Below are 15,480 nucleotides of genomic sequence, written 5' to 3' on the forward strand. Positions count from 1 at the left end.
TCTGAAAGTCTCAACTAATGAGCGGATGAGTTGAATTGGGTATTTTAGATGAGGGAGACAGTGCTGGGGTGCCTCAGGACAGTTTTTAAAACCATTTCAGAGACAAATACTTAAATGTGACGCATATATAGGCTATTACATGCATGCACACAGTTTAAGGCAGCTTTAATCGCCTTTTTGGAAACTTCATGCCTTAACTGACGGCATAACTACGTCATTGCATGCACGTAGTTTCTTTCGCTGTATGATATGAAATGATATAGGCTACAGCGCGCACCGGCACCTACATATGTGCGTGTATTTGAAGAGTGCGCTACGAGCACAGTATCTTTTACGCGTTTGTTTGACTCGTGTCTGGCGTGGAGGCGACGTATAGAGCACGTGTCTGAAACTTCTCCCGTTTGATGTGCTCATAAAGACATTCTGCATCTAAATAAACGCAATCCTTTGCAAGAAAAAAAGAGACAGAGGCAGCAGTTGCGAATGGGGTGGCCAACCCTAGCCCCGCCCCTGCGTTAATTGCATTAAATATTTTTAACGCTTAATCTGAAAATAATTAATAGCATGCGTTAACGCGCTAATTTTGACACCACTAATATATATATATATATATATATATATATATATATATATATATATATATATATATATATATATATATATATATATATATATATATATATATACAGATATGTGTATGTGTGTACATACAATTTATACATACATATACATATATATCTAAATATCTATATATCTAAATAAAAATAGACTATATTCAGTATATGATCCAAACTAGTAACTAACTACTTGAGTAGTTTTCTTATCTGATGCTTTTTTACTCTTACTCAAGTAACTATTCGGACTATTACTTTTACTTTTACTTGAGTAAATATTTATTCAAGTACTTGAAGAAATTCAGTACAGTTTTTGGGTACTCTACCCACCTCTGATTCTCGGCCCCCCACAGATTACATCTTTGTATGGGGGATGAGAAATCTCTGTAGGAGCTGTTCTCGAGCCCCAAATGGTCACACCTTGTGTGGAGAAATTTTTATCAGATATTGAAAGGAGACCGAATATACAGAAGTACAGAATTCACTTAAGTTTTCAATATTTCTCATAATATAGGTGACTACTGTAAAATTTAGACCAATCTACCAATCACACAGAGACCTTTAAAATTATACCAAACATGAAAGGGAAAGAACAACATTGACAAGATATAACATTTGTAGCATATGGATATTCTTGCTTTTTGGGGAAGAAGAGTGAAGGAGGAGAGGCGGGGGGTAGATGATCAAGGAGATAAATTTGGTCGGGGTGATATTGTTTGTTCTCTTTGGAGATCTCTTCTCCAGATTAGTTTTATGGTTTTATTGCATGGCATCTGTCTTTGCGAGAGTTCCTGAGTTTTGGCCTAAGAATTAATTTTATAAGGAAATAAATTCACTCCTTGCACACTTCTGTGGTCCTTTTTTTAAAAAGTCTCATAAAAAAATTTCAATAAAAAGAGAAAAGCTAAACAGTTTTAAAAAATAACACAACAAGCACGGAGCCCAACCAACCATTTAAGTGTGCATGCGCCAAACAAGAAAGTTTATTGTTTTGTCGTATGACATCTATTTTGTGTGAGTTCCTGATGTTTGGTTTCATGAGGAGTAATTTTCATAATTTTGCCTCTTATAACAGAAATAAGTTTGCATGTTTCAAAATTCAGTTTCAGGAATCAGTAGTTTAAATTTTCACATACAACTTTATTGTGATCAACACAGTGATGAAGAATATTCCAGCAGGTAAGTGAAGAACATAAGATTTTCTGAAAGATGTTCTGATCCGAAGTTTAGGTTTCCCCATCATCGTCATCATCATCATCTCTTTCTTACAGCACATTGAGCTGTAAATAAAAGTTCACTACATCATAAAACAATCTTCCATTTAATTTGTAATATATGCAGATATATTTTAATAATTAGATTTTTACGTAAGTCAACATTCTGTTCAGGTTTTTCCAGTATGTGAATGAACACACTCACCTGGTGCAGCTTCCTTCCGTATCACTTCCTTTTTGGGCGGTTGAGACCATTGCAGTGTTATGTCAGAAAACCCTCGTTCCTCCAGGGCAGACTGAAGCTGAAACAAGCAGAACTCTTAAAACTGCTATCAGTGCACTTAGATTTATGTGTGTTTCCCTCTCTCACCTGTGACAGGAGCTGGGCTCTCATTTCAAGTTCAGACAGACTCGAACTGGACTTCATTTTCATCTTCACAAGGGTCTTCTTCAGTAGAGGACCTACAAGAGTGGCACATGAGAGTGGGCATACACGGACAGAAGAGAAACAAAAATGCTAAAAGAAAATCAAAACATAAAATGCATTGTGACTTCAATGAAATTTGATTGCTTGGGGCGCATGCGCAAGTGCTGACCCACACATGGTGTGCTCGTGTCTGTTTCACATAAAATGTAAGGCATTAATGTTTGCCTGCAAATCCACCACTGGGTCTGCACCCCTTTACCTAAATTGACTACTTCAGACCTATGTGCCCTCTAGAAGCTTGCGTTCTGCAAGTGAACAACACATCATTGTACCATCCAAAAGAGGCACAAAATCACTTTCACAGACTTTTTCATTAACTGTTCCCTTCTGGTGGAATGACCTGCCCAACTCAATCCAAGCAGCTGAGTCCTTATCTCTTCCATCTTTATTTGAACCTCTAAATATAGCACTCTATTCTAATTCTGTTTTATCTATCTGTTTTCTTTGTATTTATAATCTACTTGTTTTCTTTATAAAAAAAATAAAAAAAACACTTGCTACATGTACTGTATGAAGGTCATAGCGCTTGCATATTATTGCTCTTTTGTTGGTTTTGATCGCTTCTATAGTCCTCATTTGTAAGTCGCTTTGGATAAAAGCGTCTGCTACATAATGTAAAATGTAAATGTTTAAGTTTGTTTGTTTGTTTTTATGCTATTTTATCCATAGACGTTTGGAAATATGCTTTTTAAATTTATTTTGGTCTGGATCTGGAGTTTAAAATGTGCAGTAATCTTACACTCGAAGCTGAAGTGGAGTCGGGAAGTTTGAAAACCAACGGACTGATATTTACAGCTGTGATGATTTACTGAGTCTTTGATATAAAATGAAACTCCCGCCGAATTCTCTTTGTGATGTTCCCATCAAAATTATTTATTCCCCACAAACAACGTGAAAAAAAAAAAAAAAAAAAAAGAGATTCTAGAGGAGGAATTCGGAATCGACTCAAACGACACTGCAGCCGCTTTCCGCTGCCCACAGTAACTCTGACTAATGTTCATTCACTCAAGAACAAAATGCCTGAACTCTCATCATTAATGAAATATCATTGAGATTACAAGAGAAGGAATCTGCTCTGCATTATTGAAACATGGTTAACAGAGTCTGACGATATAAGCCTCGAGGGATATTTGTTAATTCGACTGGACCGCGATAGCCAGAAATCATCCAAAACCATCAGAGGAGGACTATGTATGTTTGTCAGCGACCGCTGGGCAACAACTTTAATGGTACATGGGACCTACTGTTTAACTGATTATGAATTGTCTCTTTCATTTAGACCACATTACTTGCCCAGAGAGTGCGGACAAATTACTGTTATCCTGGTCTATGTACCTGGGCCAAACTTCACACTTGCCGCAGAGGGCATTGCTGATAGTTATAACAAGGTGGTGCACAACTCAGCAGATGATCCAGTGTTTTTCCTCTGTGATTGTAACAACTGTGAAATATCCACATTTTTGCCGAATTTGGAGCCTTATATAACTTGTCTGATGAGGCTGGGTAAAATTCTGGACAAGTGTTTTGGTAATGTGGACGGTGCTTATGTTTTGAGGTCACATCCACCATTAGGTCGCTCAGACCATAACGTCATCCACCTTCTTCCAAAATACAGACAGATGTTAAAAAGGGCTAAACCTGCCATCCAAGAGAGCACTAATTGGGACTTGTTCTTTAATTATTTTAATTGTTGTGTAGATCTTGAGCTGTCGAACGACACATTACCAGTTACATTCATTTTTCTTCAAAGACTGTGGTTCAAACTAAAAAGGTTAGAATATTCCCAAATAACAAACCCTGGATTAACAAAGGTCTTAAACAATTTATAAATAAGAAGGGAATGGCTTTTTTAAAGAATGAACGGGTAAAAGAGTGAGTAAAAGAGCTAAATAAAGAAACATAAAATTGCACATGGTAAATGTGTAGCACCTACGGAAAAATGTGCTATTATGTGGTAACAAACAAGACACATACTGTACTTGGTGTACAGGTGGTAAATATGTAGTACTTACAAATAAGTGTGTGTTAATGTTAAATTGCTCTCCACAACAATGATTACAATGTTTGAAGTACTGGTAATTCCTGTATAATGTTTATGTAAAATGGTGCACCTTTATTTTACAGTCCTATTTCCATATACTTACTATGTAAGTACTGGTGTATGTGCCTATTAGTTAATATACAGAACAAGTTACTGCATGCAGTACTCAAGTTGGGGGTATAAACATGTACCAAGGTACTTATTGAATAATTGATTGTAGATGTACATAGTAAGTATATGGAAATATGACTGTAAAATAAAATGCACCATTTTACATAAATATTACACAGGAATTACCAAGTCTTCAAACTTTGTAAGCACTGTTGTGGAGAGCAATTTAACATTAACACACAGCAGGGATGAACGAGGAACACGCAGACGAGGATGTAACTCAAAATAACAGTCTTTAATCAAATCCAAGCAAGGCAAGGCAAGGCAAGGCTGACAGACAGGAACGCTGGGGAGTAACGAGTAGACCAGACGAAATCAAACTGAACAGACAGGACTATGAATACAAGGGATAAACATAGATGATGAGAAAAACACAGCTGGACAAGAATTAACTAATGATCATGCTAAGCGAGGACAGGAAACAAACCAAATAAGGAAACATGAGGCGAGAACACAAGACACACACAACAGAGGACTGACAGTTTCGTGGTATGGCAGTTTAACATTGAAACAGAAAAAAATAAAAATAAAAAAATAACACGAGTAATTAACAAGACAAATTGAATCATCAGCCAGAGGCAGAGTACAATTCAAAAGCTGTTTAAACAATTTATGGAGAGTGAGACAGTTGCAGTGTACTCTGACCATACTCATATATTGTGCCTTGTATTCATGTGTTTTTATTTATTCATTTATTTATTTTTTATTTTTTTATGAGGATAATGTGTGTTCCATGTGTTCTATAGATAGTATACGTTTTCTGTCTATTGTATGTTTTTATGCCAGTGTCAAATATGAATTTCTGTCCAGGGCCTCTGTACAGACAATAAAGTAAAGTAATGTAAAGTAAAGTATCTACAGCAATTTAGTGCAAATGCATCTCTTAAGATTAAATGGATGCAATGATAAGTTGTGTAATGATCCTGAAAAATCTATGAAAAACAACAAAAAAGACCCAGATAACATTAAATACAGGTTCACTTTAAATAAGGATGGACATGGTTTAGTGAATTATTGACTGTTGAAAGCATGCATCTCTTGAACTTAACATTTTCAATCAATAATTTATATTTAAAAAATAAAGTCATTAATAGTTTCCCAAAACACTAAATCTGCTTGTTTGATCTCACCTTCTCCATAGACCTCCACCTCACACAGAGTAAGATACTTTGAATCTCCAAGAATGAACAGATTCACGTATCGACCCTCCATATCGTTACATGTGTAGGTGGAGGAAACACTAGCTGGAATGCTAGAAATCACAGCACATCTAAAGAGAGACGGAGAAACCATTATTTATACTTCTAGTCTTTCTTCACGTGTTTTCAGTGATCTTTATGGATATTAAGCCACAGAAAGAGGGTCTCACATGGGATTGTTGTTGCCGTTGTTCTCCAGAGAGTTTCCAATGTGAATCTCTGCTCCGTCTATTCCCTCTGGACAGCAGTCCAGTCTGTTTGTGATGACAACTCTACTTATTCTGTAAATATAACGCAGATCCACCCTCCACCATGGGTTAGTCTGAGTAGTGGTTGCGGCACATGATGACGACGGTTGTTTGAAACCTGGATTGAAGTCAATGGCTCGTTCAGCAGACCAGGAGCCATAGGTTGATGACTGTGTGACGGTTCTTCCTGTTGCCAAATTACCTGTAAGATGTCATAGGGTCAAGAAATGGTTTTAGTCAGCTCATTTTATACTCTTTGAATGTGCTTTAGGTTTTATTAGATTAATAAATTATGGTGAAAAATAACAAGTTCAAATTATTAACACATTTAATGCACTTGCCCCGCCCCAGACCCACGTGGGTCAAATGAGATTTCATACAGTTGATTGATGACAAATATGAGGCAGGGCAACAACTCACTGCGTGAAGGAGCCTAGAGATGTAGTTAGAATGTCCCTAAAGATATTTTCCTTCAAGATACGGGGAAAAAACGCCCCTGTTTCAGTTTTTGTCTCATATTTACATCATATAGTTAAAGTGGTCCTATTATGCTCTTTTACAAAGTCTTGATTTTGTTTTGGGGGTGTATTAGAACATGCTCTCATGCTTGATGGTTCAAAAATTTAGATGGTTCAAAATATTTTCACATAACTTAGATTTATTACAATACCTTTCTCCCCAGCCTGACACAAACGGCTGGATTAGTTCCGCCTTCCGAAAAATGAAATGTTTTGTGATTGGTTAGCTGTCCCAGTGTGTTGTGATTGGTGAACAGCTTAGATGGTGTTTCAGTATTGCCCTGCCCCTTGCCAGAACAGCAAGTTCATCAGTATTGCTATATATGGAATTATTTTTGTGTCTTTATTATTCAAACAAAAATTCTGTATTTGAGAGCAAAACTAATTATTTTGTAATTAAAAAATAAAAGTTTGCAAAAAAAGTCTTCTTAAGGTTCAAAATTAAAGTAATTGAAAACAAAATAATTTGCAGTGCATGTAAATCTTTAAAAAATATATTTTTCTTTGTGCACTTCAAAAACCTTTTATCACTAATCCACAAATGTTGCTCTCTTTCCTGCCTTCTTTTTTTGCGGGTCTAAAACTTTTGTTTGCGAGTTGAAAAGTTTTGCTTGCGAGTGAAGCTGTGTGTCAGTGGGCCGTCTCTACGCACCAGGATGAAAGGAACTTTTCTATTGGCCACTCTCGATTGAAGTGACAGGTTGACCACGCCCACTACGCTTTCCCGCCACTGACGCCAGGTCTGTCAGAAGAGCGAGCTTCTAGCAGCAATAGCCAGCAACCGCTCCTTTACTGGGTAAGTTAACTAATTTAACATCTTAAATTCAGTGTCTAGTGAACTGAATTATTCTCTCTATATACACACACACACACACACACACAAAAGCTGGCTAACCAAAGACTATAGAAACTTGTAGCTAAGGTACTGTTGTCTAATCAAATCTATTCAGCGGTATCACCAACTACAGACAGGCTTAGCTAACATTATGTATTTAGGTGGAGGAGCATGAGAAGAGAGAATAATTCAGTTCACTAGTCACTGAATTTAAGATGTTAAATTAGTTGATTTACCCAGTTAACTGAAAACATGGCTACAAAGAACCTGCAGTATAAAAGGAGTCAACTTCATCGACAATTTCAATCTTTTCTGGGGCCACAGACAACTGTTTAGACTGGATGGTCTCCACCCAAACAAACTTGGTGCAAGAGTGCTAAAGGACAATATCTATTTCTCCCTCCATCATCCTTCAGTGGTGTGTGCCAATCCACTTAACCTGAATGGCGCACACACACCCCTGGACAGAATATGAGTGACCACAGGTCTTCATATCAGCTTTCGAGCCATCATGGGGTTGTAACATCCCACAAGGTCACTGATAACACCACGCAGCAAAAACAACCATTGTTCATGGACATTCCGGCTGAGTCCTGCCCACAGAGTGACGTATTACAACAGCTCCAAGACTCAGCACCAGGACAACATATTACAGCTACCAGAAATTAAAGAGCCAGAGCCCATCTCACCAGACACATTATTCCTCTCTGCAGCATCTCCACTTCTAAGCTTCTCAAAGAAAATGGAAGAAATGGCGTATGCTGGGACCAAACTCTCCCACTCTTTTGCTGCAAGCCCCCAGATATCAACAAAAAAACGGCGGGCCCCCCAACCACCAAAGACTGCAGGCCCAGCTCTCCCTCCTCCTCCTGCGAGAGCTCTCCGGCCGCTGCCACAACGTCAGGGCCCAAACCCTCCTCCATCTGGTGTAGGTGAACCAAAAACAACTGATAACTACTCTCAGTGATATGTGTCGGGTCCCCGCTATATTAGCAGCAACATTCACAAATATTTACAGAACAAGCGGGAACCCAGTGTGCCTGTAGCCTCCTCTATTTCTGTTTTATCACATGCTAGAAAGTCTAAGACCTTCTCAAGCCGTTTGGCTGACCCATCTAATCTGCATCAATCTAAGATTGCTGTAGAGACTAAATGTAATTCCATCAAATTAGCATTTTTAAACATTCGCTCACTAAACAATAAATAATTTCTGATCAATTATTTAATAACCACAAACAACCTGGATTTTATGTTTCTAAATGAAACATGGCTAGAAGACAGCAGCAGTGCAACAGTCCTAAATGAAACAGCCCCTCCTAACTGCAGGGCTGTTAGGAGAGGTGGAGGTGTTGCTGCTCTGTTTAAAGTTGTTTATCAATGCAAGCAAGTGTCATTTGGTCAGTATTTGTCTTTGAATACCTAAGTATTGTGCTGAGAGGAGCTCCACACATTCTGTTTATCATTATTTACAGGCCTCCTAAATATTTTCCAGCCTTTGTTGAAGAGCTCACTGAACTGTTATCAATGATTTCCTCAGAGTTTGACTGTTTTGCTATTGCGGGGATTTTAATATTCACATAGATAATGCAGAAATCAAAACTACAAAAGAAATTATAACTGTTTTAAACACTGTTGACCTGAGTCAGCATGTGCATGGACCCACACACAATCGTGGACACACTCTAGATTTACTCTAGAGGTCTAAACAGTTCATCCATTGTTATTATGGATGTAGCACTATCTGATCACTTCTGTATTTTCTTTGATATATTGATCTCTGTCACCATTGAATCTAGATCTGTCTCTGTCAGAAAGACTGTCAAAACTTTCTGCAGACTCTGTTGATCTTCTCCTGGATTAACTCAAAAGTTAAGAATGTTATTGATGATATAGCTCCGATAAAGGTCAGCAAGAAGACTGGCAGACAAAAATAATTTTGGAGAAAATCAACAGCAGTTCAGAGTATGAAAAGACAATGCAGAAAAGCTGAGCGGATGTGGTGGAAGATGAAACTCAAAATTCACTATAGCATCTATAAACACAGCCTTCATGCTTTTCAATTAAGGGGAAGTTGTGGCCTAATGGTTAGAGAGTCGGACTTGTAATCCGAAGGTTGCGGGTTCGAGTCTCGGGCCGGCAGGAATTGTAGGTGGGGGGAGTGAATGTCCAGCGCTCTCTCCACCCTCAATACCACGACTGAGGTGCCCTTGAGCAAGGCACCGAACCCCCAACTGCTCCCCGGGCGCTGCAGCATAAAATGGCTGCCCGTTGCTCCGGGTGTATGTTCACGGTGTGTGTGTGTTCACTGCTGTGTGTGTGCACGTTGGATGGGTTAAATGCAGAGCACGAATTCCGAGTATGGGTCACCATACTTGGCTGAATGTCACTTCACTTCACTTCAATGTGGAACTAGCCATAGCTAGACAGACCTTCTTTTCAAACCTTATAAACAGTAACTTAAACAACACTCGCAATCGGTTTGAGACTGTTGAGAGACTGACAAACCCCCCCAAGTCAGATTCCCGGTGAAATGCTCTCCGACAGCAAATGCAATGAGTTTGCTTCCTTCTTTTCTGAGAAGATCAGTAATATCAGAAAGGAGATAGGCAAATCCTCAAGTTATGCAGAGGTCACACAGATTCGACCGCAATTTCAAAAAGAAGTGACTATGTATGTTTTTAAAGCAATTGATAGCAAAATTTTGGAAGAAACAGTACAGCACCTTAAATCGTCAACCTGCTATCTTGACTCACTTCCCACATCTGTTTTCAAAAGTGTGTTTAAATGTTTGGAAGTTGATCTCTTAGAAGTGGTGAAAGCCTCACTTCTTACTAGGACTTTTCCAATGAAGGAGTGGATCGCAGATCTACAATGGCCTTCATAATAATATTCATTATAATGTTTCTTGAATAATTATTAATCAAAGTTACATTTATGCATGTTAGAAAATAAGTTGAATATAGCTTTAGTCTTCCTTTTTACTCTCTAAGAAGCTGCTCTCGTTTTGTGTATGAGACCATGCCCGATAAGGTTTAGGGCAGAGGCAACCTTGAAGTAAGATAAGTGTTTCTCTGCATATGTGTGTTAGTATCTGTCTGTACAGGGAGAAGCGCAGACAGTCCCAGGACAAACGTTCAACTGTCGATGTCCAGCATATCAGATATACGTCTTTGGAGAGACGTATTGCATCTGATCATTTGTCACCAAAATAGTCATCAGAAGATATGCTTCAAGCTTGCATCCATATGTGGAAATTGTCTAAGTTTATCTAGGTTTTGGAACCAATCAGAATTTTGATGACTTATGCATTGACGCAATTAGCAACCTCTGTTAGGGTATAATTGCTGGTGTTTTTGAATTGTAAAGCAGGTTGGCCTACGAACTCCATCGTGAGTGTTAAAGCTGACTTCTGTGGATGAAATTGCAAACTATTTCTTCAGTAAATTTCTTTAATTAATCACAATCTGACTCCTGGTCTTTGTTCATCATACCTGGTCCATGGGTTTTAACTGTTATTCCCCAACACCAGACTCCCTCAAAACTGCAGTTGTTAAGCCCCTTCTGAAAAAGTGCAATCTTGATAACACCATGTTGAGCAACTATAGAACAATATCAAATGTTACTTTCATAGATAAGATTATTTAAAAGGTAGTTTTTAATCAGCTGAACAACTACATAAATTATGTTTTATTAAAAAGGTTCGGGAGGAGCACGATCAGATAATCAGTCTGGCCAGGTGCAGCTTGTCAGCTAATCACCTTAACAAGCACATCAGGTGTGTATATATACACACAGCCAACTGACCTCTGTTCTATTGCAGTTTTTCAGCATCCCGCCTCCACCCCAACTCTGCGCTCCAATCTAAATTTCATCCCATTCTTGGGATGAGGTGGGGAGTTCTCTGGGTTTGGGCTCCATCCCGAGCTCGGAGCCCTCCCTCCTGACAGCACGCCAAATATGCTTACTAATTGCTCAATCGTATTATATGTTAGTGCGAACTCGTGAAACTCAGATGGATATCTGGGCAATTTTCAGTCTGGATTCCGAGCGCATCACAGCAAAGAGACAGCACTCATTAAGATAATAAATGATATTCGCTTTAATTCTGATTCCGGAAAAATATCAGTGCTGGTACTATTAGATCTTAGTGCTGCGTTTGACACTGTCGATCATAACATACTTCTAGAGAGATTGGAAAACTGGGTAAGGCTTTCTGGGATGGCACTCAAATGGTTCAGGTCATACTTAGAAGGGAGAGGTTATTACGTGAGTATAGGAGAGCATACGTCTAAGTGGACGGCCATGACATGCGGAGTCCCACAAGGCTCAATTCTTGCACCGCTCTTGTTTAGCCTGTATATGCTCCCACTAAGTCAGATAATGAGGAAGAACCAAATTGCCTATCACGGCTATGCTGATGATATCCGGATTTACCTAGCCTTATCTTCAAATGACTATAGCCCCATTGACTCCCTCTGCCAATGCATTGATTAAATTAACAGTTGGATGTGCCAAAACCTTCTTCAGTTAAACAAGGAGAAGACTAAAGTCATTGCACTTGGAAACAAAGATGAAGTTCTCAAGGTGAATGCATACCTTGACTCTAGGGGTCAAACAACTAAAAAAATCTTGAGGTGATCCTGGAGACATACCTTAGTTTTAGTAGTCATGTCAAAGCAGTAACTAAATCAGCATATTATCATCTCAAAAACATTGCAAGAATTAGAGGCTGTTTTGTTTCCAGTCAAGACTTGGAGAAACTTGTTCATGCCTTTATCACCAGCAGGGTGGACTATTGTAATTGTCTGCTAACAGGCCTTCCAAAGAAGACCATTAGACAGCTGCAGCTCATCCAGAACGCTGCTGCCAGGATTCTGACTAGAACCAGAAAATCTGAGCATATCACACCAGTCCTCAGGTCCTTACACTGGCTTCCAGTTACATTTTGGATTGGTTTTAAAGTACTTTTACTTGTTTATAAGTCACTCAATGGCCTAGGACCTAAATACAATGCAGATATGCTCATTGATTATAAACCTAAAAGACCACTCAGATCATTAGGATCGAGTCAGTTAGTAATACCAAGGGTTCACACAAAACAAGGGGAGTCCACTTTTAGCTATTATGCTGCCCACAGTTGGAACCAGCTTCCAGAAGAGATCAGATGTGCTAAAAACATTAGCCACATTTAAATCCAGACTCAAAGCTCATCTGTTTAGCTGTGCATTTGTTGAATGAGCACTGTGCTATGTCCAAACTGACTGCATTGTATTTTATGTAATCATTTTCTATTCTTAACTGTTTTAAATGCATTTTAAATCAATTTCTATTTTTTTATTGCTTATTATTGATTATTAATTTTAATGACTATTTCACTTTCTTTTATGTGAAGCCCTTTGAATTACCACTGTGTATGAAATGTGCTATATAAATAAACTTGCCTTGCCTTCCTTTGATTTAGGCAAAGGACTGACACAATGCAAACTTACATGCTCACGCAAATGGTACGCAAATGACAGGAATTGGAATTAATGGAGCTGGTGGAATCTTTTGATTTGCCTTGCACGTGACCTGACCATAATCCAAGCCATAATCCAGTGCTTTGTGATTGGCCGAATACTGTAACGCTCTGACCCGGATAACTCTTAAAATCCATGAAATGAAAGAGACGGAAAACAGAAACTTGGTGTCCCACACATTTTAATGGTTGGTACTCTTAAACGCGCTCCTCTCATACATGAGAGATTAACTCTTTCTTGGCATTACAAACAAAAGTAAAGACAAAATAATAAAGATGGCTGAGCGGAATTATCATCCATGGTGGTTCTCATTTCACAGTCACGTAGTCCTTCTACGTCATCAACATATAGTGCACATTATAAATTAAGTGATCAGTCTCTTAAAGGGCACACCGCACAATAATGTGATGCATTCAAATACATGGTTTTGGCCGTTACAATACCTCAAGCGTGAGATTGAAATGTTATGCCCCTTACCGTATTGTGATGCCATGTCCTGGCACAACGACACAAAAACAGTAAAACCCATTGTAAACGAGGCAGTTGTTGCATCCAGTGGGGACATAATTACTGATTATAATGACTTATACTGTCTTTTTACGCATTGCATCGCACCCTGTAAACAATACCATGTCTGCATTTGTGATTGGAGAAACGACAAACAACAAGTACTGCTATGACGATTCAAACGTGAGTTTTGAGCAGTGTAGTGGCAAATTATTTTAATAAGACAACGTACTTCTGTCAGTCAGAAGCGCCAGACTGTCCTTGAAAAAAAAATGGAATTGCCCCTCTTTATAGAAACAGCCTTTGAGCATAGCTGGCAGGCTACTCCCAGGTTCAGTAAATAGTCCTCCGTTAAAATACGCTGCACACACTCTAATATTTGGGTTGAACTGTTCAGGAACAGTGTTGTAAATACAACTTAACCACTGATTTCTAGTTGTTGTCCTGTTTTGGAAGCCCAAAGAAAGTACTTTCGCTTTCACAACGAAACACAATGACTCCAGGACATGGTGCTGTCACGACAGGCTCAAGCCATGAGAAATTAGCGGAGGACAAAGTCAAGTTGGTTGGGTTTCAACGAAAAAGGTTTATTAACGTAAGTAAAAGAAACACATAAAACATAAAATCAACAGAAACAATGTTTCAGTCGGACCATGATATCAAAGCATCCGACCAAACAAAATATAACTAATAAGGAAATCTAAATAAACAAACCAAAACAAGAACCCAGGAGCAGGCCCCCCACGCCAACACAGCCCCAACATTTATCACAGGAAGAACAGGTGGAGCTCATTCACTTGACGAGTCTCCTGGCCCCACCCACTGGCCGGCCATAGTAGGGAGTACCGGAGACCCGTCACACACCCCCCCCTAAAAGAAAAGACCAAAGTCTTTAAAACAAGCCTTCAGGAAATCCCAGCAATCAAAGTAGAAAGTATCGGTCCAGCTCTCGACAATCCTCCAACTCCAACTCTCCAACTCCTTTCAGCAACCTCTGCGCCTAGGAAGCAAAATTAAGAAAACAACAGAGAAAAGAGAGCGAGAAATAAGACAACTTTACCACACCTAAACTACTTAGACACGAGACAAAGCATCCGCAGTGACATTTTCAGAGCCTTTAATGTGGCGAATATCCAACAGGTATCCCTGCAAAAACAAGCACCACCGCATTAATCTTTGATTAGGATTTTGTAATGAGTGAAGAAAAATTAAAGGGTTGTGATCAGTAAAAACCACCAACGGTCCCTCCGTCGATCCCACATACACCTCAAAGTGTTGCAAAGCCCAAATCAGGGCAAGAGCTTCCTTTTCAATCACTGAATAATTAAGTTGATAACAATTAAACTTCCTAGAAAAGAAACCAACTGGGTGATCAATGCCTTCTTCAGAAATTTGTAACAGAACGGCACCAGCACCCACATTACTGGCATCCACTTGCAAGCGAAATGGCTGATCAAACCTTGGAGCTTTCAAAACAGGACCCTCTGTAAGAAGCATTTTTACTTTCTCAAATGCTTGTTGACAACCCAAAGTCCAGCAAAAATCTCTTCCTGCCCGTAACAAATTTGTCAAAGGGGCCACCACTGTAGAAAAATTCCTACAGAAACAACGATAAAACCCTACCATTCCAAGAAATCGCATAAGTTCCTTCTTTGTGGTAGGAGTAGGGTAATTATCAATCACTTCCACTTTTGCACGGACAGGGCGCACCTGGCCTTGCCCCACCATTTTCCCCAAATAAACAACTGTGGCCTTCGCAAACTCACATTTCAACAAATTAAGGCGAGACACGGCAGGCAAAAACATCGTTTTTTTTTTATTGGTCAATTTTGAGATTTTTGGATATTTGTCTTCAATAACATGTCTTCTTTCAGACTTGTGGTGAAAAAAAGTCCGAAATACACATTTAGGTCTTTATTTTACTGCACTTTGTCTGTTTGCGTCTGTAGATTTCTCATAAATTCAACAAAAGTTGGCGTTCTAAATCAACATGCTGCTCCGCGATCTCTGCCTGTACCCAGTCATCACGTATACTGCTGGAAAGCTCTCTCTCTTCTCTACAATGCTGTCGGATCCAAATATGGTTATTTCCTTTCTATCAGCAACCAATCGTGAAAGTAAAAGAGG

General features: G+C 39.0%; 1 protein-coding gene across 1 annotated transcript in view; it reads right to left on the reverse strand.

Annotated features, from left to right (window-relative positions):
- Window positions 1–1,570: 1,570 nt before the first annotated feature.
- LOC306879496 (uncharacterized protein) overlaps window positions 1,571–15,480 on the reverse strand; it is a 55,319-nt gene continuing 41,409 nt past the window's right edge. Inside the window, exons 5-9 of the mRNA XM_079432485.1 lie at window positions 5,897–6,176; window positions 5,658–5,797; window positions 2,199–2,290; window positions 2,034–2,130; window positions 1,571–1,894 (exon numbers count right to left, since the gene is read on the reverse strand). Of these exons, the coding sequence (XP_079288611.1) occupies window positions 1,869–1,894; window positions 2,034–2,130; window positions 2,199–2,290; window positions 5,658–5,797; window positions 5,897–6,176 (635 nt within the window). The 3' untranslated portion in view covers window positions 1,571–1,868. The remainder of the gene's footprint in view (window positions 1,895–2,033; window positions 2,131–2,198; window positions 2,291–5,657; window positions 5,798–5,896; window positions 6,177–15,480) is intronic.

The sequence above is a fragment of the Barbus barbus genome (genome assembly GCF_936440315.1).
Source record: "Barbus barbus genome assembly, chromosome: 2".
Lineage (NCBI taxonomy): Eukaryota > Metazoa > Chordata > Actinopteri > Cypriniformes > Cyprinidae > Barbus > Barbus barbus.